Below are 27,279 nucleotides of genomic sequence, written 5' to 3'. Positions count from 1 at the left end.
CCTAGTTTTAGTTTCCCCTATGAGTGGGAATATTCTTTCTGCATCCACTTTGTCGAGCCCCCTCATTATCTTTTATGTTTCGATAAGATCACCTCTCATTCTTCTGTATGCTAATGTGTATAGGCCCAACCTACTCAATCTATCTTCAAAAGTCAACCCCCTCATCTCCGGAATCAACCAAGCAAACCTTCTCTGAACAGTCTCCAATGCAAGTATATCCTTCCTAAAATACGGAGACCAAAACTGTACGCAATACTCTAGGTGTGGCCTCACCAATGCCCTGCACAGTTGTAGCAGGACTTCTCCGCTTTTATACTCTATTCCCCTTGCAATAAAGGCCAACATTCCATTGGCCTTCCTGATTACTTGCCGTACCTGCATACTAACTTTGTGTTTCATGCACAAGGACCCCCAGGTCCCTCTGTACTGCAGCACTTAGCAAATTTTCTCCATTTAAATTATAATTTGCTTTTCTATTTTTTCTGTCAAAGTGGATAATCCCACATTTTCCCACATTATACTCCATCTGCCATATTTGTGCCCACTCACTTAGCCTGTCTATATCCCTTTGCAGATTTTTTGTGCCCTCCTCACAATTTGCTTTCCCACCCATCTTTGTATCATCAGCAAACTTGGCTACATTGCACTCGGTCCCTTCATCCAAGTCATTAATATAGATTGCAAATAGTTGAGGACCCAGCAGCGATCCCTGCAGCACCCCACTAGTCACTGTTTGCCAACCGGAAAATGACCCATTTATCCTGACTCTCTTAGCCAATGCTCTATCCATGCTAATATATTACCCCCAACCCTGTGAACTTTTATCTTGTGCAGTTACCTTTTATGTGGCAATGGTCGATTTTCCCCTCCCAACCCCAGGAGTTTGGAGGCCAATAGTAGAGCTTCTACTGAGATCAGCTACCTCAATAGACCAGACTTCGCACGTGTAAATGTTAAAACATAACCTACCATTGCAAGTCTCTTCAGTAGCTGGATAGCGAGGCGTGGCAGTGCAGGATCGTGTCTGTGGTAGATATACTTTGCCAAAACTGCTATCAAATTATTACCGTGAGTACCTGAAATGGTTAACATGAATGTAAAACAAAATCAAAAGCCAAAAGACAAAGTCCGACTACGGCAACTACAGAGGAATCTCCCTGCTATCAGCCACTGGGAAAGTTGTCGCTGGAGTCCTCCTCAACCGTCTTCCTGTGGCTGAGGAGCTCCTCCCGGAGTCACAGTGCGGATTTCGTCCCCGATGGGGCACAACGGACATGAAAACCAGCTGTAATATTAATCTGGCTACAAGGACCGAATTACAAATACCATATTGGTACTCATCATCATAGGCAGTCCCTCGGAATCAAGGAAGACTTGCTTCCACTCCCAAAGTGAGTTCTTTGATGGCTGAACAGTCCGATACGAGAGCTACAGACCCTGTTACAGGTGGGAGATACATTCGTCGAGGGAAGGGGTCGGTGGGGCTGGCTTGCCGCACACTCCTTCCGCTGCCTGCGCTTGGCCTCTTCATGCTCTTTGCGTTGGGACTCAAAGAGCTCGACGCCCTCCCGGATGTACTTTCTCCACCTCGTGCGGTCTTCGGCCAGGGTCTCCCAGGTGTCAGTGGTGATGTCGCACTTTACCAGGGAGGCTTTGAAGGTGTCCTTATAACGTTTCCACTGTCCTCCTTTGGCTCGTTTACCATGAAGGAGTTCTGCATAAAGCATTTGCTTAGGAAGTCTCGTATCTGGCGTGCGATCTATGTGGCCTCCCAGCGAAGCTGATCAAGTGTGGTCAGTGCTTCAATACTGGGGATGTTAGCCTGGATGAGGACACTGATGTTGGTGCGCCTGTCCTCCCAGGAGATTTGCAGGATCTTGCGGAGACATCGTTGGTGATATATCTCCAGCGACTTGAGGTGCCTTCTATACATCGTCCATGCCTCAGATCCATACAGGAGGGCGGGTAATTACTACAGCCCTGTAGACCATGAGCTTGGTGGTAGATTTGAGGGCCTGGTCTTCAAACACTCTTTTCCTCAGACGGCCGAAGGCTGCACTGGCGGCGATGTTAAATCTCCTTTGTCTGCCTTTGTTGATAAGAGGCTCCCGGGATATGGGAAATGGTCCACGTTGTCCAGGGCCGCGCCGTGGATCTTGATGATTGGAGGACCTTTGTCTTACGGATGTTAAGAGTAAGGCCCATGCTTTCATATGCCTCAGTGAATACATTGACTATATCCTGGAGTTCAGCCTCTGAATGTGCGCAGACGCAGGCGTTGTCCGCATACTGCAGCTCAACGACAGAGGTTGGGGTGATCTTGGAGCTGGCCTGGAGGCGGCGTAGCTTAAACAGCTTCCCACTGGTTCTGTAGTTTAGTTCCACTCCAATAGAGTGCTTGTTGATTGTGAGGTGGAGCATGGCGGCGAGGAAGATTGAGAGGAGGGTTGGAGCGATGATGCAGCCCTGTTTGACCCCGGTCCGGACGTGGATTGAGTCTATAATGGATCCGTTGGTAAGGATCACGGCCTGTATGTCATCGTGAAGCAGGCGAAGGCTGTTGATAAACTTTTGGGGGCATCCAAAACGGAGGAGGACGCTTCATAGACCCTCACGGTTGACAGTGTTAAAGGCCTTTGTAAGATCGAAAAAGGCCATGTATAAGGGCTGGCGCTGCTCCCTGCATTTTTCCTACAACTGTCGCGCTGCAAAGATCATGTCTGTTGTGCCCCGTCGGGGACGAAATCTGCATTGTGATTCCGGGAGGAGCTCCTCAGCCCTATCAGACATTAAACAAGGATTACAGCAAGAGGTTTACTATTTGTTACTTTTCCGTAACATTCAGTGACAATTGGGTGGGAGGAATGAGCAAGCAAGCTACGATCAGCCACAAAAAGACTAATTCCGCTCATAACATTGTGGAGAATCCTATTGTTCCACCTCACACCCACGCAGTCCGCCACTGTCTGCTCAAAGAAATGGACAACAGAGCCTTTACCATCAATGTCTTTAACCTCTAGGTTTATTGCCCCTTTTTTTTCAAAATATGGCTTAATCTTTGCTTTCTAATCGGTCATGCCACCCAGTCAATTTAAGGGACACGAGTTTTGAAATTTGGCCTGCCTGTGTCCACTTCAAAAAGCAGTGACACTCAGCTAGCTGGAAAGATGGTATGGAACACACAACTATCAATGCCACACTGTGGTTATCTAGCAGAAAGCACAATTCACAATGCAAATGCTTTCTCATAACTCCACCTAAAGTAGAGGATAGCATTCCATAGAGGGGAGTGTAGAGTTGATGGAACTCAAAGTTAATGATAGGAATCCATTGGATGCAACATTCTGTTAGATTCTTATTCCATTAACCACTTGATTAAGCATTTAGAAATTAAGCAATTTTTGCAAATTGGTTAATGCATATCCCTGATAAGTATTTAAATGATATTTGTCTGAATACAGTTTTCCCAATCCCCATCAAGCTATGTTCAATAATCTCAACAGATTCAAAAGTAGTTTGCCCATTTCAACGCAGAATGACTGTGTAGTTTTCCCATTTCAACAAGAGAAGGAATATCTGCCACAGCAAGAGATTCATTTCATCTTTCCCTTCTGGTTTTCAATTGGTTCATTTCAGTCCTTCGGTCAACCCAAAATATGTCACTTAGTGTCTCCCTGGAATTACTACTTCAGCAACTGATAATCTGTTGTGTTGCAACAAACACCAAGAACAGGTAAAAATCACTGCATAACATTAGCAAACAGCAGTAATAATTCCATCCAATTCCAAAATGTTATTTCTGGTTATTCATTGCGTCCCATGATTATTACATACCATGTTGTGTCAGGGCCTGCTCCAACGGCGAGACCACTTCTGATGATGGTTTCAGTTTGATGACATTGTTGGTAATAGAAAATGCAAGTTTGATGGTCTGAGTGAGGGTCTGACCTGGTCCTTCAGATCCGCTGCTGCATTTACAGTTTGGGCAATTGGTTGGGAGGGGAGGAAAGCAAGAGCAGAAAGTTAAATAACATTTATAGTTTTAAATTGTCAAAGCATGCAGATATATAAAATACTCAACATTCAGAGGAAAAGTTTCATAATTGCAATATTCTTTATTGGGAACTTAGAAAGAGTACGTTTTAAGGAAGGTCTTAAAGGAGGAGAAAGAGGTGGAGAGTCGGAGAGATTTAGGGAGGGAATTGCTGAACTGAATTGTTGAAGCTGACGGTTAACAGCCTCGGCACACTATCTGACCCCAAGCTAGGCTTCCAACCTCATATCCTCTCGAACACATAGACTACCTATTTCCCTCTCTAACATCGCCTGTCTCCGCCTCTCTGCTACTGAAACACTCATCCATGGCTGCGTCATTGTCCCAACCCTCTTCTCAATCTTCCTCGCTGCCATGCTCCACCTCACAGTCGACAAGCTCCCCCCGCTGTAGTGGAACTAAACTACAGAACCAATGGGAAGCTGTTCAACCTACGCCGTCTCCAGGCCAGGTCCAAGACCACCCCAACCTCTGTCGTCGAGTTACAGTACGCGGACGACGCCTGCGTCTGCGCACATAGAGATTCAACTCCAGGACATAGTCAACGTATTTACTGAGACGTACGAAAGCATGGGCCTTGCGCTAAACATCAGCAAGACAAAGGTCCTCCACCAGCCTGTCCTTACTGCACAGCACTGTCCCAGAGTCATCAAGATCCACGGCGTGGCCCTGGACAACGTGGACCACTTCCCATATCTCGGGAGCCTCCCATCAACAAGAGCAGGCATTGATGACAAGATCCAATACTGCCTCCAGTGCAGCCTTCAGCCGCCTGAGGAACAGAATAGTTTGAAGACCAGGCCCTCAAAACTGCCACCAAGCTCATGGTCTACAGAGCTGTAATAATACCCACCCTCCTGTATGGCTCAGAAACATGGACCATGTACAGTAGACACCTCAAGGTTGCTGGAGAAATACCACCAACAATGTCTCCGCAAGATCCTACAAATCCCCTGGGAGGACAGACGCACCAACATTAGCGTCCTCGACCAGGCCAACATCCCCAGCATCGAAGCACTGACCACACTTGATCAGCTCCGCTGGGCAGGCCACATAGTTCGCATGCCACACACGAGACTCCCAAAGCAAATGCTCTACTCGGAACTCCTTCATGGCAAACAAGCCAAAGGCGGGCAGCGGAAACATTACAAGGACACCCTCAAAGCCTCCCTGATAAAGTGCAACATCCCCAGTGACACCTGGGAGACCCTGGGCCAAAGACCGCCCTAAGTGGAGGAAGCGCATCTGGGAGGGTGCTGAGCACCTCGAGTCTCGTCGCCGAGAGCATGCAGAAATCAAGCGCAGGCAGTGGAAAGAGCATGCCACCCACCCCTTCCCTCAACGACTGTGCCCCACCTGTGACAGAAACTGTGGGCCTCGTAGACTGTACAGCCACCTAAGAACTCATGTTAAGAGTGGAAGCAAGTCTTCCTTGATTCCGAGGGACTGCCTATGATGATGATGATGACTGAAACACTCATCCATGCTTTTGTCACCTTCAGATGAGTCTATTCCAGTGTTGCCCTGTCGCCGGCTTCCCATCCACCACATCCATAAACTTTACCTCATCAAAACCTCTGTGGCCCATATACTAAGCGCACCAAACACCCCTCACTTACATTGGCTCCCAGATCCTCAATTTACAATTTGCATCGTGTTCAAATCCCTTCAAGACCTCACTTCCCCGCCCCCCCCCATCTCTAACTTCCTCCAGCCCTACAACGCTCCGACAACTCTGTGTTCCTCCAACTCTGGCCTCTTATGCATCCCCCACCATTGGCTGATATGCCTTCAATCATCTAGGCCCTAAGCTCTAGAATTCCCACCCTAAAAACCTCTCCAAATCTCTCTCCTCCTTTAAGATGCTCCTTAAAACCATCTCTTCGACCAAGCTTCTAATCATTCCACCTAATAGTTCCTTTGTTTGGCTCAGTGTCAATTTTTACTTGATTATACTCCTGTGAAATGCCTTGGGACGTTTCTACCTTAAAGATACTATTAAATGTAAGTTGTTATTGTTAATGATGACCAGGACTTCATTTTCCTCACAGGCATTCATTTCCTTTCTTTTTAGTTTGTTTGTTTACCTTCCCCTTGCCTAATTTAAATCCTCCATATCTACCACTTAAGTGAAGCCCATCCCGCATGAACAGCTTCCCCACCCCAAAACTTCTCCCAACGTTCCAGGAACCGGAAGCCCTCCATTTTACACTGTCGTTTTAGCCATGTTTTGACACATCTTACTTGTTCCTCGCTAATTAATCCAGCACGTGACACGAGGAGTGATCCCAAGATTCTGTATCCTTGGTCGACAATAAGACTGCCAAGTGAAATGCGTTTGGGTAGTTTCAATGCAGTTCCTAGTGAGCATGAGTTCATAGCACAAAAATGTCTACCATTCAGCATTAAAATCTTGTAACCTCACTCAGTGAAACAAAATAGCTGTGAAAAACAGAACTGTCAAACTGAACATCAGCACCCACTTTTCTAATACGTAATTGCTGCTGAGGGAGAAAAATTTTTTAAAGGGTTTGCTTTGCATCAAACGTGTACCCTATATGACCTGTGAGTATTTGAAGCCATTAACGATTGGGAAAGGTGAAGAAATTATCTACTCACCAGCACTTGGTATGCTGTACAGCAAAAAATCTAAATAATCGTCCACTTTTAGCAGATTATTATTTGAAATTTAACAAGAGTGATTGCTTTTATATGTACCAATTATATGCGACCCCTCACACACAACCTACCATTAAATCTTTTACAAAGTTTTGTAGGTGCAGGTATTTTATGTTGTGCAGCATTTAGAAAACTTTCTAGTGACGTCAATCAGTAGAACCTCAGTACTGCTGAAAATGCAATGGGAGTTCATTGAAGTTCCTATAAACACCTTGCCAAACCAAACTCAGTATTACAACTTACCTGCTGGGTTGTGCTGCCATTACCGCATCAATGGTGTCCACCCCAATAGCCATAATATTTATGATGGCCTGCCCTGCTTCTGTGTTTGCCAAACAATGGGTGCACAAAGTCTGAAGACTGTGTGAACTAGTGAATGGAGGAAAGAAAAATGTTAAGTTTTTTGTCAAATAAAATCCTCCCTCCCCAAAAATAAATTCAGACTGCAAACACGCATTCCTTGTACCATACCTGCCTTGTGATTCCTCCGTAGGATTCAGGTTCAGGATGGTATAAATAAGTTCAAGAATCAGGCAACCTATGATATTGATAAGAACATGAAATTGCAACTGGATTAAAATTGCATGATACCTCCACGTACATTGCTCACCTTAACTAAACAAATAGAGCATTTTTAAAAATAGGAGGGTCCCAAAAGGTAAATATTGCTCTATTTGTTTCTTGATACTTAACCCGTTTCCAGGGTGATTATGGGGTATGGTAATATCACAATGTGAACATATGTGTTAGCAGACATTAATTTAAATGAACAGTACTGGTGCAAAATCCCATCCCGCATCATGTCATAAAATGTCTGTATTGTATCTATTCTCAAATGTTTAACTAGCCCAAATATGGCAAATTTAAATTGGAATGTTATTAACTGCATTCTGAAAGGAATGCTTTTGTCTTTGCTGTGTGGGTGTGTGTGGTAGTTGAGCCAATACAGAATGTTGTCGAAATCAGTACACACTAATTGCACCAAAACTGCCTCCCTCCGATTATAAAAAATTGGAGACCTGCAATGGTTTCCAGACGCATAGTGTCAAGAGAGGGTGGCTGGTGTTGTCTATGTCTTATGCACTCTGGAAGTAGGATTAATATAGATTACCAATTGGTGGAGAAAGAATTTGTAATTTTATGATACTTGCCTTATGTGAAAAGATGTGCTTTATATCTAAAGTGTAAAAAGCTATATGGAGATGTACATTTCATATTTAACTGCTAGCTGTCTTCACTCAGTACAACTTTATTACATCTCTTTTTTATCTGGCAAGACAGAATCTCATGGGAATAAGGAATATGCTTACATAAAAATCTCAAAGGACCCAGTTTAGTGTTTGAAAAGGGACTTGGAAACTAAGCGCTTTATTTTCTAGAATCGGAACAAACTGTGTTTAAGTCTAATATTGTTGTGCTGTTTTCATATTGTTAGCGCGAGTCCATTTGCAGCTTCAGTCTGAACTAAATGATTTGACAGTGCAGTGATTTTCCAGCTAATGAAGATATCAGACAGGTATGGCAAACGGCCAGTACACAGCCCAGCGATACAAAGATATACTATTATGCCCAAGAACGTTTACTCCCATCCATTGCATGTCATAAATTGTAAGCGTTGGATCATAGAATTAATTTATGGAACCTATAATCTTATGAGAAAACAAAGTGTGTTGGCAAAGGGCATAATACCTCTCTAGCTCTCTCTCCCTTTAAGACGCGCCTTAAAACCTACCCATTTTGAGCAAGCTTTTGGTCGTCTGTCCTAATACCTCCTTATGTGGCTCGGTGTCAATATTCTTTTAGTAACGCTCCTGTAAAGCACCTTGGGACGTTTCACTATATTAAAGGCACTAGAGAAATGGAACCTGTTGTTGTTATGCCTGAGCCTAATTTCGCAGCCTACCAGGATATTGGCGAACTGAATTGCACCATTATTTCTTTCTCTTGCTCGCCAAGGAGAGAAAGCAAATGAATGTCATTAGGAAGCAAAGCTATTCCAGAATCCATTGAGTAAATGCTCTAATCAAACTAATGGACCTCCAGTTTTAATAGAATTATCATTCTTGTCTCCCCCTCCCCTGGAATTTGCCTGAGCGGCAATCAGCAACTTGAAATCAGGAGCTAAGCATGTGGTAAATTTGGGCTGAGACCATTATTCCATAGTGCAACATTGTTGAGAATGGTCCTGAACAAAAAGTTAGTGAATAATTGATTTGGATAATGTCATAACAAATGTGTTTCTACTCTGCGCACTGAAAAGATCTCCAAGCAGTGCAAGAACCAGCTGTTGCTGCAGACAATTACCAAGGTGTATTGTGCTTTCTCAGTAGGTCCGATAGATGAATAAAATAATGAATTTGGCGCTAATGGGGCTGGTATGAGAAACACCGTCTGTGATGGCTGGAGAAATGAAAATTCATGAGCTTCACTGATAGGTGCAGTTATCGGATGAGCTTTTCCATACAGGATTCAGAAAACACAGAATCGCAGGTAAGCAATACCACACAGGTGCAGCAACATGTCACATCAACAGCTAAGCTTACTAGTGTGTACTTGGACGTTTGTATTGAAATAGACATGATGGTGAATTTAGGTTTTAAAATTGGTTAGAAAGACAACTTACATATGTAGCTGTTAACTAAACCATACTATTAAAGCACAGCAGTTTGCAGTGGGCAATTCATGGAAAATCTAAATAACCCAATTTACTTCCATTTCCAGCACCATACAAACTTGGACTTTATTTTATGAAAGAATTATTTTAAGTGCTAAGTCAACAAACCTATAAGTATTATAGCATCCATAGCACTAATGCATACTCTCAAGTCTTAAATATGCCAGTAGGTGCAATTAAATGGGCAAGTAATATCAGCTTGGCTCAAAAAGCAGCACTCCAATTCAAGTCAGAAACCCTACTCCAGAACTGGGTGACATACTCTATGTTGACACTCCAATAAAGTACTGAAGGAGTGCGAGTTGTCAGGGGTGTCATCTATCAGATGAGATACTAAACCAAGGCTTTGCCTGCGCTGCTGGCTCTGGTGCATATTGAAGGTCTCGTGTCATTATTTGCAGGGAGCTCTCCTAGTGCCCTGACCAACATTCCTCCCTCATCCACCACCACCAAAAAACAGATCAACGATCGTCACTGTTAATGGGAGCTTGCTGTGCACAAAATGGTTATTGTGTCTACTCACCTAACGGCAATAACTGTAAAATGTAATTCATTATATATGAAGCACTTTGAGTTTGAGAAACACAATTAGGTGCTACATAAATCCTCCGTCTTAATGGGAGAACAGGTTTACATAATGATTTGTGCAGGAACCCTTACCAATTTCCTCTCGTACGCCATAGATGTTGTAACGCCATTTATGGTAGGTTGGTAGCAATTCTTTCAAAACAAAGACCACACAAGGCATGAGACCGCGACTCTGAGTGTTTCCCAGCTGTCCCTGTTGAAATGCACAAACACACAAAAGTCAGACTCTTCCCCGATCACAATAGTGACATGATGTGCGTGGTGCCTATACTACTTGGATTATCTTAATCTGATTATATCTGTGCCACTAACAGATACAAAGCAGGATACTAAGAAAATAAGACATGACCGAGATGAGGTCAATCCTATGAAGCCCATCTCATGATTTTAATCATATACTTTTCCTGTTCACCAGCATCCCCATCATTAAAATCTATCTATTAAATATATACAATCCATAATCGTTTGGTCATGAAGAATGGATTGTACTGCAGTACACCAGAGGTAATTCCAGCTGTGCCATAATTTTGCTGTGCTTTTTTACAATATAAGCCATTTCTGTCATTTGAAAGCATTTATTCATCACCTAACCCTCTATTTTCTACAAGCCTATGTTTTGAAATTATGCATCAAATATATGGAATAACGTGCTGCTGAGCAAACATTGAACCCTTATACCATTACAATATGCACTGAAAATAGGACGAGATATCACCATATAGTCCTGATCTCCAAAACTGGTGGAAAACCACCATATGACTCAGCCTAAAAATTATTAATTCAGTTTATTATAAGGAGGATTATACAGAATAAATCAGCAGATGCAAATAGCAACACGATGAATTTCTCACCGGTACTTTTAAAATTGCATTTTGATACCAAAATTGCAGTCGTTGGATTAAATTTCTATGCAAGTGCACACATCGTCATGCCTCACCACAGCAACCTACATGTGCAATGGAACTGATTGAACTAAGCCAAAAGTCTAGCTATAGAACTTTGAATCAAGATAGATTGCAAAGATATGAGGGCTACCTCTTAGATACCTGATTCAAGCAATTTGCCACCTTCAGGACAAAAAAAAACTGAGGGTCTTTCTAGCCGAATCCAATGGTGGGACCGCTATTATAAGTAACTGTTGAGCCATTTCCAAACAGACAACAGGCACTATTTCAGTTTTTAACCTTTCAAAGGCCTGGAACAATTACAAATGCAATCGACTGTAAATTATGGGCAATTGACAGCCCAGTCATCCATATTAATTGCTCCCATCACCTAGGCGCGCTTTGCCTATTAACTTTTGTTAAGTAATAAAAATACTGCATTTCTGTCCCAAGCAATCAGACAGGAAACTACAAGTCAACTCATCCATTGATCTATTAAATATCCATAACTTGATCAGCAGAGTTCAATAATCACTGAGGCAATCAAAAGTTTTCACAAGGAGCAAATAGCTGGTGCAACTTAGCATTGTGAAGGCTTCAGATGGGGTTGCATGTATTCATACATACACAAAAAGAAACTTCTAGCCACCAATTTATACAAAACAATTTACATTTGTTCATCTAAAATTTAATACAAAAAGATGCAATGTCCAAATCCAATTAAAATTAGGACAGATCTTGTTCCATCACAAGTCTTCCAATATTTTAATTAATCAATACGTGAAGACACAACGGAAAACACAAGAAGCAACTATTTTATGCACATACTGCATTCTGAATTAAGTGTGCGTTTTGGTAGTTTCGCAAAAACTTTTGCTATCCAAGTTAAAAGAGCAACAAACACAAAAATGGTGATTTAATATAACAGCTTGTGCTATCAGCTTACATACAATCATCTGGTTATTTGGTCCAATAGTAGCGACTCATTTTACAACAACTACCACTCAGTTTTTTTTTTTAAGCTCTTCATTTTCTCCCTCCTTTCCTGAGGGTTCTCCACAGGATGGGCTCGATGATTGGATTTCCGTGGCGAGGAAAAGAAAGCTGGGAGCTAGTTGCTGCAAAATAAACCACAGTAATGTTGGACCAAAAGTTCAAGCTATCATGTGTCTGAGCTGGATTGTTACCAAGGTCCAGGAGGCAATAGTGAAAACGTTCCAACACACTGCACCATTAACTTTAGTGTTCTTTATAAGCTCCAATACAGGCTTTCGGAGATTATTTAATTTCCAACAGGAAGAGCTAAACAATTTAAACACATGCATTTAACGAGCAGCTTTACCTTGACAAGTGTTGTAACCAGTCGCAGAAAGGCCAGTGTGACACTGTACTCGCCCGGTGGTCTTTCAATACTCAACAGCAAGTTACCGTAACTACCAGCCTGCATTCCTTCAGCCCTGCAAGAAGAAAAGATGATTATTTTCTGTCCATTCTCCCCCCCGCCCCCATCAATTACAATAAAATACAACTCAGAGAGAGGCAATCTCTCAGAAATAATTTACAGAGAAAGCTGCAATGTTTATGGGCAATTCACCGAATGGCCTACTCCTGCTCCTATTTCTTATGTTCTTAACTCCTTAGAAAGAATCAACACCATTCCTGTGCCCTCAAGAAGTGTAGAATTTACCACTCCTCACCACCAGGACAGTAAAAGGCAAATCAATGAGGAAAACATTTTAAAAGCCCTAAGGTGGGCAGGGGAAGGAAGTGGGAATTTAAGAAGCAGAACTACAGAAACAGAAGAGAGCAAAGTTTGGCACAAATCTTCAATGTCAGCCTGTAGCTACATCCATGCTACAATAATCTTCAACAAAGATAAGCTTCACATCATAAGCCAACATGTTTCAGACACCCGGAAGCAAATTTGTTTGGTCACCTCTTAAAATCACCTGGGTGAAAGTCTACGGACGCAGATAAGTAGGAAGGCTCCAAAAGATCATAGTAAAATGAAGAAGTTTCCAGCAACCCTTATTTCTGAAGAAGTTTCTCCATTCACATGTATACTATTAATTTGCAGTGCTTTAAGAAATCTAACTGATCTGTACCTCTAATACTGTCTATATTAACATTCTGTGATAGTTGTCTCTTGCATCCTCTCATACATTAACATTCCTTTCATTGCAAATCCTTACACCAGGTTTCATCTCCCTCAATTCTGTAATTTTGTATAGGGAAGACGACCAAAAGTGTGTGCAAAGTGGACCAGATCTGACAAGGAATTATAATAAGGATAAGGGGTAAGCCATTTAGGACCGAGATGAGGAGAAACGTCTTCAATCAGAGAGTTGTTAACCTGTGGAATTCTCTACCGCAGAAAGTTGTTGAAGCCAGTTCGTTAGATATATGCAAGAGGGAGTTAGATATGGCCCTTACGGCTAAAAGGATCAAGGGGTATGGAGAGAAAGCAGGAAATGGGTACTGAGGTGAATGATCAGCCATGATCTTATTGAATGGTGGTGTGAATGTTTAAAAATGTATAGAGACATTGAAGTTGAGAACGTGGGAATTGTACAGGGACAGTATAAGCTAACAAAGAATTCATGGAGGAATAGCCATGACATCTCAGACTCGAGACTGCGAAATGTTACAACACTAACACATATTGAAACAAAACCCACAGCTTGCAGAAAAACCTCAAGGTCTTATTAAATCATGTTTTCAGAAGGTCTTTGTTTAAAATCAGACCATACTTAGGTCGGCTTATGAGTGGACAAAGGGAAAGAGGGATCTAAGAGGATAGGCTGGACTAGGATGTCACTCTAGCCCTATCTTGTTATCTTTTGCCGAAAATGTATAACCATCGTGCCTTTACAATGTAACGTCACTTTGTCCGTAGGAAGTGGGTGCATTCGAACAGACTTGCATTCCTTCTGTCTGATAAAGTCCCCGATCTGGATTTGCGAGCGCGCGGCAGTGAACGTGGGCCGACGCAGATGCGCGGCGGCGCGAACGCGCAGCGGCGTGGGACGTGCGGCGGCGCGAGCGCGCGGCAGTGAACGTGGGCCGACGCAGACGCACGGCGGCGCGAACGCGCAGCAGCGTAGGACGTGCGGCGGCGCGAGCGCGCGGCAGAGTGAACGTGGGCCGACGCAGACGCGCAGCAGCGTGAAACGCAGGGTGATGCCGAAGTCAGTGCTGGTTTCAGTAAGTCTGTGTTTATTTTAAGTTTGTTAAATCGCGCGGCGACGCGAACCGCGGAGTGACGCGGAAGTCTGTGTTTATTTTAAGTGTTTCAAATCGCGCGGCGACGCGAACTGCGGGGCGACGCGGAAGTCAGTGTTAGTTTTAGTAAAGTCCGTTTATTTTGAGTTTGTTCAAAGTCAGTGTTAGTTTCAGTAAAGTCTGTGTTTATTTTAAGTTTGTTCAAATCGCACGACGACGCGAACGCGTAACGACACGGTAATTAGAGTCAGTTTAAATACGAGGGGCAGCGTGAAAATGGGTAATCAGTTGGATAAAACAACGGATGCGGATAGTCTGCTACAAAAGTTATGTGAGGAATTCCCTGAAAGAGTTGAAGACTTTAGAAAATTATCAGGAGCCCTGAACAAATTATTAGGAGATGACCAGTGGCCTCTAGATGGTACTAGAAGTGTAGAGGTAGCAAAAAAAGCACAGGGATTGTCAAAAATTAAAAGATGCATCACTTCTGTCAAGTTGGCAAATAAATGCTATTAAATTGGGACTCTCATTGAAAGAGGGAACACCTGTTAAAACTGTAGACGTCTTAAAAAAAAAAGAATGTGCGCACGAGAAACTTACTAAGAGATCCTCTGGGACCTCTGAGAAAGGTATTGACCGACTACGCAGTCAAATGGCTGGCTTTGTGTTAACTGAGGCTGATGATGAAATTGATGAGTGGTCACTGACTCAGCGCCCAACGGCGCCTCCCGCACCCCCTGGCCCCTTGCTCCAGTCCTCTTCCCAACACCCTCCATCTTACACTCCGGCGAGAGGAGTTAAAAATAACCCCATACCACCAAAGCAACAAACCCAAACTGACTCCTCATCCTGTGATAGCGATTCGGATCCCCAGTTCACAAGCAATATAGCCGAAAGGACCAGATCTCACACTCGAAAGGGGAGAACTATATCTCGATATCACAGACAGTCCCGTAAATCTTCTAGTCAATCTACCAGTCCAAGTTGTGAAAGACATAGCGAACACCCCCGCCGATCGAGACGCAGAACTGTCAAGCAGTCAGACAGCTCCGAAACATCCTCCGACCTAGAAATGATTTCCAAGATCCCAAAGTCCCGACACCAATTCCCTGTCAGACCAATGCCAAACCCTGATGCACAACAAGGTGCAGACCACCCCACTATAGATGTCTATGTGATCTTCGAACAACTATTTCAGTTTATAATGCAGAATCAAGGGACCTGTGGGCCTTGGTAAAGCAAACCTTGAGCCCAACTGAACACACCCGATTTCTAACTCACCTAGGACGTGCTACTCATGATGCATTGTTGGTTGCTCACCCTAACGATATCCAGGATCGCCTAAACGCTATCTTCAATTCTCTCACCACGACCCTTCAGAAGCCCATCAGTATTAGAAACTAAACCCAAGCGTGAAGAAACTGCCGATTGAAATATACGAGAGTCAATCAGGAGATAATGCCTTCTCCTCAATTCTGCGCTATCCTACTTCAGTGCCTGCCCTATTCGGTTGCTCACGCTATCCGGACAAATAATTGGGCAGATAATAGTAAAGCCCAGATGGAAAGGGCGGTTAAATATTATTGGCAGGAAAAGAAAGGAGAGGGGGGAGGTGCGCCCCCAACCCGGGTCAAGACTGAATACGTGACTAGAAAGGAAGAGCCGCCTCGGGTGGAAGGACCAAAACCCGACCCAAGGGGATACCAGATGGAACCGCAGTATTGCGTGCAGGGTTGGGTGGATAAACAGGGATACGGTTATATCAAACACCCAAATGGCCCGGGCCCTGCTAACTACGGACCGCCCTACTGTCCCCGGCCTGGTATGGGAATAGGTCGGGGCTGGGAAAGACGAGATGGATGCTTTATTTGTGGGCAAGAAGGACATTGGAATAGAAATTGTCCCTCCCATCAGCACGAAAAAGGAAGAGGAGGAAGAGGAGGGGGGAAGGGGGGAGAGGATGGGGATCTTACACTAACTTCTCCCAGAACAACCCCTTTGGCCAACCGTCCCCCGATTCGTATTGACTACGCAGGGACCCCCTCTCCGGGTGACGAACCGATGATGAGTGGCAACCCTTCTTGATAGATACGAGAGCCTTCATGTCTTCTGTACAATCAAAGCTTAAACTCCCCGCCTTCACTGAAACACAGGGACTGTCAGGATTCCTGGGACAAGTCTCTACATTCCCAGTGTCAGAACCGGTTAAAATGGGTTACCAGGAAGAATCGGTGGAACATCGATTTGTTATCACAACCAATCTGGACTGTAACTTGATGGCTAGAGACCTCCTCTGCAAATTCCAGTTGCATTTGGAGTGTGGAGATAATGGGATTATTGTAAAACAAGGAACCCTTAAGCGGCAGTATTATACCACTAGAACCCCTCAGTGGTGGTCTCTGGACCTGCCGCAGGCACCCTATCACGTGACCCTAGCATACGATCCCAGTGGAAATGGGAAGACCTCTTCACTCCAGCAATCGATGTCCCCCATGCTCAGAGGCAGAGCAAAACCTCACCTTTGCTTGGGCCAGGCACCAGAGAACAGACCAGTGCAGCACCTGAGGCACAGACCATCCATCACGACTGCGTGGCAATGATCCGACTGGAACGATCTAAAAATACCTTCCCAGCTCCAGTGGCAGGACTCCTGGGGAAGATGATCAATTTCATAGGTACCCTTCCAGCGGTTGTGGCAGAATCGCGGGAGAGAAGGATCAAGGCAGTCGACCTCGAGGACAGAGGCAAGATGGCGTTCCTGCTGCAGCGAGGGGCAGCGTGGTTGAAAAAAGAGCCCCACCACGCTAAAGATTTGGAAGTTATGGTGCGCCAGGCTATAGACGAGGCTGACCCTACCAGCCGGGATGTGCAAATTGTAAAACATGGCCGAACAGTCCAATTCCACGGGGACCCCAAGAAGGTCTTAACGACTCTGCAGCATCATACTGGCTCTGGCATACCTGACTATGTGGATCCGCATGTGTGGGCAGAGGACCCCTCCCAAGTGGGTTATACTCCCATTGATCCGATTGAGATCCCAGTACAGGGCAATGTGGACTGGCCCTCTAGCCGACAGAACCCACTGAAATCACAGGCAATCCTAAACTGACCTTTCGGCACTGTACTGCAATTAATCCGGCCTGTTTTCTTACTGAGCCACCCCAAGATGAGGAAGAACCCAGTCATGATTGTTTATCTTTAATTTAAGAGGCCACATCAGTCAGGGAAGATTTAGTTGATGTACCAATGGAAGATCCAGACTGTATTATGTATGTTGACGGAAGTTCTTCTATTAATCCAGAAGGTACACGAATCTCAGGATACACCATAGTAAAACAGGAGAATCAGGTCTTGGAATCTGCCGCTTTTGAAACCGCCTATTCTGCCCAACAAGCTGAACTATTCGCCCTCACCCGAGCCTGTATCTTGGCCAAAGATCTCAAAGTCAATATCTATACCGACTCTAGGTATGCCTTTTGGGTGGCCCATGATTTCGGACAATTATGGAAAAATAGGGGATTCCTAACCTCACAGGGAAATTAGATATCCCATAAGCAACTAGTATCTGATTTGTTGCAAGCCCTCATGCTCCCCAAGCACATTGCCGTTGTTAAAAGTACTGCCCACACCACCGGAAAATCCCCGGTTGATAATAGGGAACCACTATGCTGACAAAGAGGCTAAACAGGCCTCTCGTGACCAACAGATGGTAGTGCCCAAAATGATGAGTCAGACTAAAAATCCTGCGAAGGATAAGTTAGCCTCGGAAAAACCAATGCCAACCATCCAAGATGTTATAAAAGCACAGGGGGATGCTCCTGAAAAAGATAAACTGTTGTGGAAATATTATGCATGTACTTATGACAATGTTTCTAAACTCTGGACCACTCCCACGGAACAGACTTGCATGTCTGACGAGTTGGCTCTATGGGTTATTGATTGTATGCATTTTGCTACTCATTGTGGAGCAAGAACCACGAGTGATACACTTTTGGCTACTTGGTGGCACCCTAGACTCCAGGCGCTCACCCAGAACATCAGTAGTCGTTGCCTGGTTTGCCAGCAACATAATCCAGGGAAGGGAGTCCCCTGCGATTGGGGTAAAACGCCCCTACCTGAAGGTCCCTTTGAGACATTTCAGTTGGACTACATTGAGTTGCAAAAAGTTCAGTGTTACAAATATGTTAGTAATAGTAGATGTGTTTAGCAGATGGATTGAAGCCTACCCTACCCTGGACAATAAGGCTCAAACTGTTGTTAAGGTGTTAATGAGGGAAATTGTTCCTAGATATGGTATCTCAGCTTGACTGATGACCACCTATGTTCTTTCTCTGACTCAGGCTCTGCGACTAGCTCACAACCAGGTTCAAGATGCTCACCCCGACCTCCCAGTTTTACCCGAATTGTCCCTCGTGGCACCAGGGAAGTATGGATTCGGAAGGGATTAGAGCCACAATGGGAGGGGCCTTTTCATGTGTTACTCACTACCCCCACTGCAGCCAAGGTTGAGGGGAAAAGTGCCTGGGTTCACCTGCACCACTGCAAGCTCACCACCCTCTAACGAACCTATTTTACTGGTTATTCTAATTCCCGTTTCTGTTCCAGACTTCCTCTTCTCCATAGCTGAACAAGGCCGTTGGCATCCTAATTGGAACGTGGACCAGTTTGAACTTTTACCCGTAGTGATAGACAGCCAGCTACACCGACGGTGACCTGAGAAGAGAGACGGGAAAACTGAACTCTTTTAATCAGCAAAATAATTGGACTATTTATCTGAATCCTGAGCCATAAGATGAAACTGTCTGTATGCCACAGTCTGTATAATAGTGTTGATATATGACAGTTTCGGCGCATGGGAGGGGAGACAGAGACGAGAGCTCCATGTAAACACCTTTTTGTACATGTCTTATGTTTATGCGCAAAATGGGAACTTTTCTAGATGTTGGGTGTGTTCACATTCCCTATACATTCCAAAGGGGGAATTCCTTTGCGCCCCGTTCCACTAACCCTAACTGAGACTGTCAGATGGATTCGGAGCCAAACTATCACGAGAGGAGGGGTGCCAATACAATACTGCTGAAGCGCTGGAGGGCATTACAGCTGAAATGGTAGCAATAAGGACCGTAGCATTACAAAACCGAATGGCCCTCAATTACCTGTTAGCTGAGAAAGGGGGAACGTGTGCCCTGATAGGATCTGAATGTTGCACTTACATTCCTGATAGTTCAGAAAACATAACCAATCTCGCTGATCACATAAGAAGGAAGGTGAAGAAGTTATCCACACCAGCAGAAGGATCTAGCTGGTTTGGTTGGCTATCAGATGGATCTTGGAGATCCTATCTAATTGTTGGTTTCCTTAACCTTTGTTGTAAAGTAATGATGGCAAGGTTAGCAAACCCTCTTGTGGTCAAGGGCTCCTGAGTTATGATCCAACGAACTAAAGAACTACTCGACACTAACAACAATATGATTCAGGAAATAGAGTGTGAACGGATGAATGCGATACTCCTAGAATGATCCTAAGTGTTATCATGGAATGATAAAAGGGGGGAATGTGAATGTTTAAAAATGTATAGAGACATTGAAGTTGAGAACATGGGAATTGTACAGGGACAGTATAAGCTAACAAAGAATTCATGGAGGAATAGCCATGACATCTCAGACTCGAGACTGCGAAATGTTACAACACTAACACATATTGAAACAAAACCCACAGCTTGCAGAAAAACCTCAAGGTCTTATTAAATCATGTTATTAACCTGAAACATTAACAGAAGGTCTTTGTTTAAAATCAGACCATACTTAGGTCGGCTTATGAGTGGACAAAGGGAAAGAGGGATCTAAGAGGATAGGCTGGACTAGGATGTCACTCTAGCCCTATCTTGTTATCTTTTGCCGAAAATGTATTAACCATCGTGCCTTTACAATGTAACGTCACTTTGTCCGTAGGAAGTGGGTGCGTTCGAACAGACTTGCATTCCTTCTGTCTGATAAAGTCCCCGATCGGGATTTGCTTTTTAAATAAAAGCTTGCTTTGTTTAAAGCACAAACGGTATTCGTTTCAGTAATTTTGCTGAACCAGATTGAGGTAAAAGAATCCAGAAATCAACAGTGGTGTAGGCTCGAAGGGCACATATTTTCTATGTTTCTATGTTACTAATATATATAAAGCTTGGGCTGATAAGTGGCAAGTAATATTCCCGCCACATAAGTGTCAGGCACTGACTATCTCCAACAAGCGAGAGTCCAACCACCGCCCCTCGACATTCAACGGCATCACCATCGCCAAATCCCCCACCATCAACATCCTGGGGGGTCACCATTGACCAGAAACTTAACTGGACTAGCTACATTAACACCGTGGCAACAAGAGCAGGTCAGAAGCTGGGTATTCTGCAGCGAGTGTCTCACCTTCTGACTCCCCAAAGCCTTTCCACCATCTACTAGGCACAAGTCAGGACTGTGATGGAATACTCTCCACTTGCCTGGATGACTGCAGCCCCAACAACATTCAAGAAGCTCAACACCATCCAGGACAGAGCAGGCCGCTTGATTGGCAGCCTATCCACCACCTTAAACATTCACTTCCTCCATTACCAACGTACCATTGCTGCAGTGTGTACCATCTACAAGATGCACTGCAGCAACTCACCAAGGCTTTTTCGGCAGCACCTCCAAAACCCACGACCTATACCACCTAGAAGGACAAGAGCAGCAAGCGCATGGGAACACCACCACCACCTTCAAATTCCCCTCCAAGTCACACACCACTCTGACTTGGAAGTATATCGCCGTTCCTTCAACATCGCTGAGTCAAAATCCTGGAACTCCCTCCCTATCAGCACCTTCACAAGAGCAATTAGGGATGGGCAATAAATGCTGGCTTTGCCGGCGACGTTCACATCCCAGGAATGAATAAGTTTCTTTTTTTTTTAATTGTTTTTTAAAAAAATGTGATCCATACTGGAAGTATCTATACATTTCCCCCAATTTAAATCTGACTTTTCAAGTGTGAGCCAGGTTGACACACAAAGGCAACACTGCTCACAAGAGACAAGGAAAGAAAGTAATAGGAGTGGCAATGGAATAAAGAAATAGAAAGTGTAACACTTCTATCAGGAATTAGCCTTAAGTAATCCGTCAAATTTGTTAGCATCCTATATTTCATTTTGTAACAGATGTAATTTATAATCCAATACCTGATGGATTGAGCAATCCCACTGACTTGTGTTACAGAGTATGGCAAGAAACCTGTGTGCTGTAGATCTGCCCACACCTAAGTACAGAAAAAAATATATAATTAATTCCCCTTAGGTATACAATGGCCCTGAATTTGTGGTCGAAGGCATACCAGAATATGCCTCCGAACCTTTTTTTAAAAATCCGAATGCACCTGGTGTCTCCGGAGCAAAAACAGAAAATGCTGGAAATCTCAGTGGATCAGGCAGCATCTGTGGAGAGGGAGCAGAGTTAACGTTTCGGATCGATGACCCTTCGTCAGAACTGGAGAGTGTTTGGAAAGGACAGATTCTTAACAAGCACTGAAAGGGAGAGAGGGAGAAAGAACAAAAGGGAAGGTCTGTGATAGGGTGGAAGGCAGGAGATTAGAGACACAAAAGGGATGATGGGCCAAATTCAATTTCTGTTAAGATCATTATATCAATGTTCAGCTCTTGGCTCGTTTTCATTCTATGAGGCTGCTCTAACTGTTGGAAAAGCATTAGTGAATGTTCTAATGAACTGTAGGTAATAAATCACAGATGTCTTGCACTCAACCATTAGTGCAATTCATCCTATTTTATAACCTTACCTGATTTTGTAACTAAATTTGATTAATTATTTTATCCCGTTTAATCTCTGGCCTGTATGTTAATGGCCTGTAATTTACTGCCCTTACGGGCACAAACGAGATGCGTACACGCCTGTAAGGGCTATACCAAGTTCTGGGTTTTCGCCAACGGTCAAGAATTGTTTTGACAGGTCCAACGCATTCCCGGGAAAAGAGCATTCACCGGCGGAGAACTTCTGCCCAGCAAATGCCTGTAAAATTCTTACACCTGGTAACATTTTTTAAAAGTCAATCATTTAAATATTAAAAAACCTGTCCAATAAGTTAGTTATTTTTAGCTCTTTTAAAATATTTAAATTTATTTTTCAAAAAATGTAACTGTTTTAAATATTTCATGAAATGGCATTTTAATTAATTTTAAATATGTAATTTTTTAAAATTTATTTGATGTGTACATGTATTTTTGGGGGTGTTCCAATGTTCGAAATCCCCATAAGCATGAATGGGGATCCCCTTCTTTCATTCACTGGGCCGGCCCACATGATCCCGGGGCACTTGTGAACCTGATGCGCCCCTGCGATACGTGGGCCTCTACCCGCAAGTACCCGGAGAGGCCTAGGATCACGAATCTCCGAACCTCCCAACCACCAGTTATGCAGGCATTTTATTTACAGATCGGAGGCATTACCCCGCGGGAAGCCTCCAACTGCAAACTCAGGGCCGTTATTTCCTGTTAATCTAAAGTGCACATGAAAGCGTAGCAAGAGGGTATATTTAATCCAGTGGCCAAACTGCAGCTGGGATCATTGTTAATTCCCAGGTCCACACACTCCGCGTGGCCAGAAAGTGAAAGGGCTCAGATTTCAGATCAGAGGAACATGGTCCGCTTCGGAAGCAGTTAGGTCGTGGAATGGGGAAACAGTGCAAAAGAACCAAAACGGTAACACAGGAAATTAGCTCACACCCACATTTCCTCACAGGGCGAGTTACTAATCTCACCTGTGGTGTCATGAGGAGGTTTCCAAGCAGAGACTTAGGGCCCAAGTTTCCACATGATTTGCGCCTGATTTTTAGGAGCAACTGGTGGAGAACGGAGTATCTTAGAAATCGCAATTCTCCACATTTTTTTTTCTGCAGTTCTAGTGAGGTCGAACAGTTCTACTTTAGAACAGAATTTTTTCTTCAAAAGGGGGCTTGTCCGGCCACTGACACCTGATTTGAAAGTTTCCACAGTGAAAACGTACTCCAAACTAAAGTAGAATGGAGCAAGTGAAGATTTTTGTAGAACTGAAAAAACCTGTTCTACACATTAAAAAAATCAGGCACAGGTTACAAATTAGGCGTCCAGAACGAGGTGGGGGGGAGGGGGGAGGGAAGTCATTAAATTCGACAATAAATCCTTATTTATACTTCTACAAATATTATACAAATAAATCCAACCTGAATAAACATTTATAAGCAAAGAAAAGTTTAAATAAACCATCTTCCTACCTGTGTGAAAGTGCTTCAGCCATCGTTCGAAGGAAACCGCTGTTTGTTGCCGCGCAGGGGAGGGAGGGGAAGGAGACAGCGGCTTGTTGCCGTGGAGGGAGGGGAAGGAGACAGCAGCTTGTTGCCGCGCAGAGGAGGGGAGGGAGGGGAAGGAGACAGCGGCTTGTTGCCGTGGAGAGAGGGGAGGGAGGGGAAGGAGACAGCGGCTTGTTGCCGCGCAGAGGAGGGGAGGGAGGGGAAGGAGACAGCGGCTTGTTGCCGTGGAGGGGAGGGAGGGGGAAGGAGACAGCCGTTTGTTGCCGCGGAGGGGAAGGAGGGGAAGGAGACAGTGAGAAGGGAAGCCTCAGTGCTGATGGCAATTTGATTTTATTAAAAAATGTTCAAAAATTAAACAGCTACAAAGAACTACAAAAATGGCCGAGTGCCAATGTTTTTTTCACACTGAGCATGCGCGAACGCTCCAACGTGCACGTGCAGCGTTGCCGGCAGGAAAAAAACTAATTTAAATAGTACCCGCCCCCTCCCACTTACAAAATCGGCGCGAGTGTAGGCTCCGCCCTAAACAGACAAGGAGCTGCAAAGCGCTCGAGAACAGCGCGTTTTTTTTCTGGTGCCGTTTTAGGCGCGAAAAACGGGCGCCCAGCTCGGAGGGGCGCCCGTTTTTTATCCTGTGGAAACTTGGGCCCTTAGTGCTTTCCCATAGAGAGGACAGGAGAAGAGGAGGAAAAAAGAAAGAGAGCGGGTCAACCCCTGCTGCATCCATCCCCTTTCCTAGCATATAGCTTTAAGAGTGGAACTGCAGAGGATTGGGAACAGTTAGCCTGTCCACACTCAGCCAGTAGATTTTGTATGGCGCAGAAAAACTTAAAGAGATGGGAGAAAATAAAAATTACGTGGCTTCCATATGACCTTAAGAAAGTGCTCTACCTCAAAGTTGTCACTCCAGCACTGATTATTCCCATCATGGCTTACCTTGGCTGGCATCCGTGTGGCCAGAACAGTTAGGGTATTTACACAGGAAGCGATCACATCCATTGGAGGGTTCATCACTGAACTAAGCCTGCAGCAAGCACAGAAACTATTAGCACCAAAAAAAAACACACACACATTTGATTACATACCGAGACATTGAAATTACCAACTGGAGAACATAAATACATGTATAACTGGTACGTGAACAATTGTTTCTAAGCCAGAAGATATGAACATCTTTTGCAAAATAGAGATTTTGATCTACAAAAGTGTTCTTAGCTGAAATGTACAATACCCCAAAATTGCAGTACCAATACTGAAGCAATTTGGCCGTCATTTTTGGTCTCGTTTCCCAAATTTTGATCATGTAGATGCAACACAAGGGCAGCAATATTCCTGTAATTTGTTTTTTGGGTGCCGCAGTCTCTTTCCTATTCGAATTTTCCCGCATGCGCGGTTTCTTGCATTGAAAATCCGGTGATCGTCTGCGCGGGACCTCCAGACCGCTGCACGGCTTAGCGGGAACGATGTACGGTTGTACTATTTCAATTTTACAGACAAATCCACATCAATGCCAGCAGAAAGATATGGTTTTCCAAGTTAAAATCCTTTTTTTTTTTTAAATTCTTACCGTTGAATTAACATGTACAGACGCGAAGTGATTGGCAGCAGACAATCCGTAATAGACCAATCCGTGCTGATTATTTTATGTACCAGGTCAATGATGGGTTTGACCTTCCGGCTGTGAAGAAGAACATCTGGTACAAAAAGACAAAATTATACATAACATCTGTCAGAGTACATCTGCAGGATTTTAACTTTAAGGACTAATGGATAAATGTTTCTGTTAACAGAATGAAATGTCCGGTCTCAATGAATCTATAGACAAAATTAACAATTTGTTTGATATTGAAATAAGTTAGTGGAGCTGGGCTCGGATCATAAATTCTTGTAATGCAAGACATTTATTAAGCATGTCTTCATCGGCAAGAAAAAAATCTGTATGTGAATTGATATCAGGTGAGTTGCAATGCCTCTGTCAGTCCAATTGTCCGGATTTGCACAACTGGGACAATTATCTACATAATCCATCAGAAGAGTAGTTGAAATATTTGTTAAGACATATAGCTAACGTCTCAGTTGTTTCATATGAAAATACTTTCCAAATGATATTATGAAGATCTTTTTAAATTTGTTCTGAACATTACTCCTGATAATTCAAAGTTGGTTTTGCACAAAAAATTGAAGCATCCAATGATTTGAATGCTGTATATACCTGTACCACAAAAAGTGAGCACTTAATGCTTAAAAAATAGGTATCATCAGAAAATTTGAATTAAGCAACTTTAAATTAAGAGTAGACTGCACACAGGCAGAAATTTTAAATGTTATATTTTGACTTACCAAAATTTCAATTGAAGTTTTCGTTCATTTTGAATACAGACATTCACCAATATAAAACCACATACAAATATACAGGGCATAATATCACTGAGTCATTATAGGTCTCGCGCAAAACAACCGGTACCCAACTCACCTGCTGTTGAAACCACGTGTAGAAGCATTTCAATTTCACAAGTGAAAACTGTCCAAGAGCTGTACGAGTAATCCCAACGTACAAGGTAACCCTGTCCTGTGGGCATTACATGCCCATACGTACCCTGCGACATGCGGATATTTGCCTGACCAGATCCTAGGGTGAGATAAAATAATGCAATACATTTAATGCAGGAGTTATAACTGTTTATAAGAATTAAATTGCATTGTTTTGAGAATATATGCCTATTTACAATAATGTTAAGTCTACTTTTAATGTCAGCTCATCAAGGATTACAATTTTGCTGTTTCACCAACTCTTTTTCCTTGCCGCTTTTATATTTTGAATCTTATATTCTACGACTACATGTGCGGGAAGTGCATCGCCTGCAGCACCTGAGAGACCGCACTGCAGCACTGGAGCTGCGGGTGGATTTACTCTGGAGCATCCGCGATGCTGAGGATGACGTGAATAGCACATTTAGTGAGTTGGTCTTACCGCAGGTAAAGGTTACACAGCCAGATAGGGGATGGGTGACCAACAGGAAGAGCAGTAGAAGGAAGGTAGTGCAGGGGTCCCCTGCGGTCATCTCTCTGCAAAACAGATACACCGCTTTGGGTACTGTTGAGGGGGATGACTCGTCAGGGGAGAGCAGCAGCAGCCAAGTTCATGGCACCTTGGGTGGCTCTGCTGCACAGGAGGGCAGGAAAAAGAGTGGGAGAGCTATAGTGATAGGGGATTCTATTGTAAGGGGAATAGATAGACTTTTCTGCGGCCGCAACCAAGACTCCAGGATGGTATGTTGCCTCCTTGATGCAAGGGTCAAGGATGTCTCGGAGCGGGTGTAGGACATTTTGAAGGGGAGGGTAAACAGCCAGTTGTCGTGGTGCATATAGGTACCAACGATATAGGTAAAAAACGGGATGAGGTCCTACAAGATGAATTTAGGGAGCTGGGAGCTAAGAGCTAAATTAAAAAGTAGGACCTCAAAAGTAGTAATCTCAGGATTGCTACCAGTGCCACGTGCTAGTCAGAGTTGGAATCGCAGGATAGCTCAGATGAATATGTGGCTTGAGCAGTGGTGCAGGGGGAAGGGATTCAACTTCCTGGCCATTGGAACCGGTTCTGGGGGAGGTGGGACCAGTACAAACCGGACAGTCTGCACCTGGGCAGGACCGGAACCAATGTCCTAGGGGAAGTGTTTGCTAGTGCTGTTGGGGAGGGGTTAAACTAATATAAGTAGGTGGATGGGAACCTATGCAGGGAGACAGAAGAAAGTAGAATGGGGGCAGAAGCAAAAGATAGAAAGAGGAAAAGTAAAAGTGGAGGGCAGAGAAACCCAAGGCAAAAAGCAAAAAGGAACATATTACAGCAAAATTCTAAAGGG

At 43.9% G+C, this 27,279-nt stretch overlaps 1 protein-coding gene across 1 annotated transcript in view; it reads right to left on the bottom strand.

The window, feature by feature from the left end:
• Positions 1 to 27,279, bottom strand: part of nup188 (nucleoporin 188) — a 95,488-nt gene that overhangs the window by 34,333 nt on the left and 33,876 nt on the right. Inside the window, exons 16-25 of the mRNA XM_070863838.1 lie at positions 25,893 to 26,048; positions 24,987 to 25,113; positions 24,356 to 24,443; positions 21,303 to 21,379; positions 12,222 to 12,336; positions 10,068 to 10,188; positions 7,205 to 7,271; positions 6,977 to 7,102; positions 3,835 to 3,968; positions 970 to 1,076 (exon numbers count right to left, since the gene is read on the bottom strand). Coding sequence (XP_070719939.1) covers positions 970 to 1,076; positions 3,835 to 3,968; positions 6,977 to 7,102; positions 7,205 to 7,271; positions 10,068 to 10,188; positions 12,222 to 12,336; positions 21,303 to 21,379; positions 24,356 to 24,443; positions 24,987 to 25,113; positions 25,893 to 26,048 — 1,118 coding nt within the window. The remainder of the gene's footprint in view (positions 1 to 969; positions 1,077 to 3,834; positions 3,969 to 6,976; positions 7,103 to 7,204; positions 7,272 to 10,067; positions 10,189 to 12,221; positions 12,337 to 21,302; positions 21,380 to 24,355; positions 24,444 to 24,986; positions 25,114 to 25,892; positions 26,049 to 27,279) is intronic.

Source organism: Pristiophorus japonicus, chromosome 20 (assembly GCF_044704955.1).
Source record: "Pristiophorus japonicus isolate sPriJap1 chromosome 20, sPriJap1.hap1, whole genome shotgun sequence".
Lineage (NCBI taxonomy): Eukaryota > Metazoa > Chordata > Chondrichthyes > Pristiophoridae > Pristiophorus > Pristiophorus japonicus.
The sequence above is the reverse complement of the archived record's forward strand: the minus strand, read 5'-3'. Positions and strand labels throughout refer to the sequence as shown.